Consider the following 1,173-nt stretch of genomic DNA (forward strand, 5'->3'; position numbering starts at 1 on the left):
AAGGATCGTGGTTTCGATTCCCATACCAGGCGTTGTGAGTGTTTATTGAGCGAAAACACCTAAAGCTCCACGAGGCTCCGGCAGGGGATGGTGGCGAACCCTGCTGTACTCTTTCACCACAACTTTCTCTCACTCTTACTTCCTGTTTCTGTTGTGCCTGTAATTCAAAGGGTCAGCCTTGTCACACTGAATATCCCCAAGAACTACGTTAAAGGTACACGTGTCTGTGGAGTGCTCAGCCACTTACTTGCACGTTAATTTCACGAGCAGGCTGTTCCGTTGATCGGATCAACTGGAACCCTCGACGTCGTAAGCGACGGAGTGCCAACAACAACAACAACGTAGATACAAAAAGTTTATGATGAAGAAGGTGACCTCGTTAATTGGTTTCTCGGATTAGGTCACTGAATTTGATTTTCCTGTATTAAAGTGTACCATTTGGATGGGCACGAATCAGGCTGTATTTTCTTCCAAGTCTAACGGAGAGTGAGTTCACTCCTACCACCGGTCGATTGTGGTATGCGTAATTGCTTACTGTAGATATTTTTTCATATATTTTTTGGTCCTACGCTAATCCCAATCAAAGATATTTTAGTCCCCCCAGTTTTGTTTTTAGAAATACATAATGTAATAATGCAAAGAATTTGGCATGTATTTATTCTTAATATGTTCTGGCAGAATCGAACGGGAATATCTGATCACTGTAGTTTTTGTCATCGGTGTATATGTCCTCCCTTTAGACAAATCTAGGCTCATAACTCACGCAATTCACAATTTGTAAGAGGACTTTGAGACACCGATTTGGTCTCACTGTATTCAATATATTTTCAGTCGAAGATACTCCGGACCGGTCAGTCTAACAAGAGTACTGGATATTACTTATAGATCAGAAAATAAAATTCTTTTCTGATGAGTGATGATGTCTTCCACACAGATAATAATTCGCGGGGTGTAAGCAGACCAGTGAGATTCCAAATAATAACGTATGTAATTCGATGTTCAATGTGAATTATCTGATCGCCGCTGCTTTTCCTCATATCAGAATATCTCATCCCTATTGAATCTCGCACCTTACGAATTATTATCAACTAAGTACCAGAGTTGCAATATTTTTCCGAACACCTTTTTACCTGGGTTCATATCCCACCACGGTCAAAATAAAGTTTTTCGATC

The 1,173-nt window shown here is 40.6% G+C and overlaps 1 protein-coding gene across 1 annotated transcript in view; it reads right to left on the reverse strand.

Moving 5' to 3' along the window:
• LOC128250418 (60 kDa neurofilament protein-like) overlaps positions 1–1,173 on the reverse strand; it is a 16,580-nt gene that overhangs the window by 3,800 nt on the left and 11,607 nt on the right. The window contains exon 6 of the mRNA XM_052975300.1: positions 798–856. Within this exon, the coding sequence (XP_052831260.1) occupies positions 798–856 (59 nt within the window). The remainder of the gene's footprint in view (positions 1–797; positions 857–1,173) is intronic.

The sequence above is a fragment of the Octopus bimaculoides genome, chromosome 21 (assembly GCF_001194135.2).
Source record: "Octopus bimaculoides isolate UCB-OBI-ISO-001 chromosome 21, ASM119413v2, whole genome shotgun sequence".
NCBI lineage: Eukaryota > Metazoa > Mollusca > Cephalopoda > Octopoda > Octopodidae > Octopus > Octopus bimaculoides.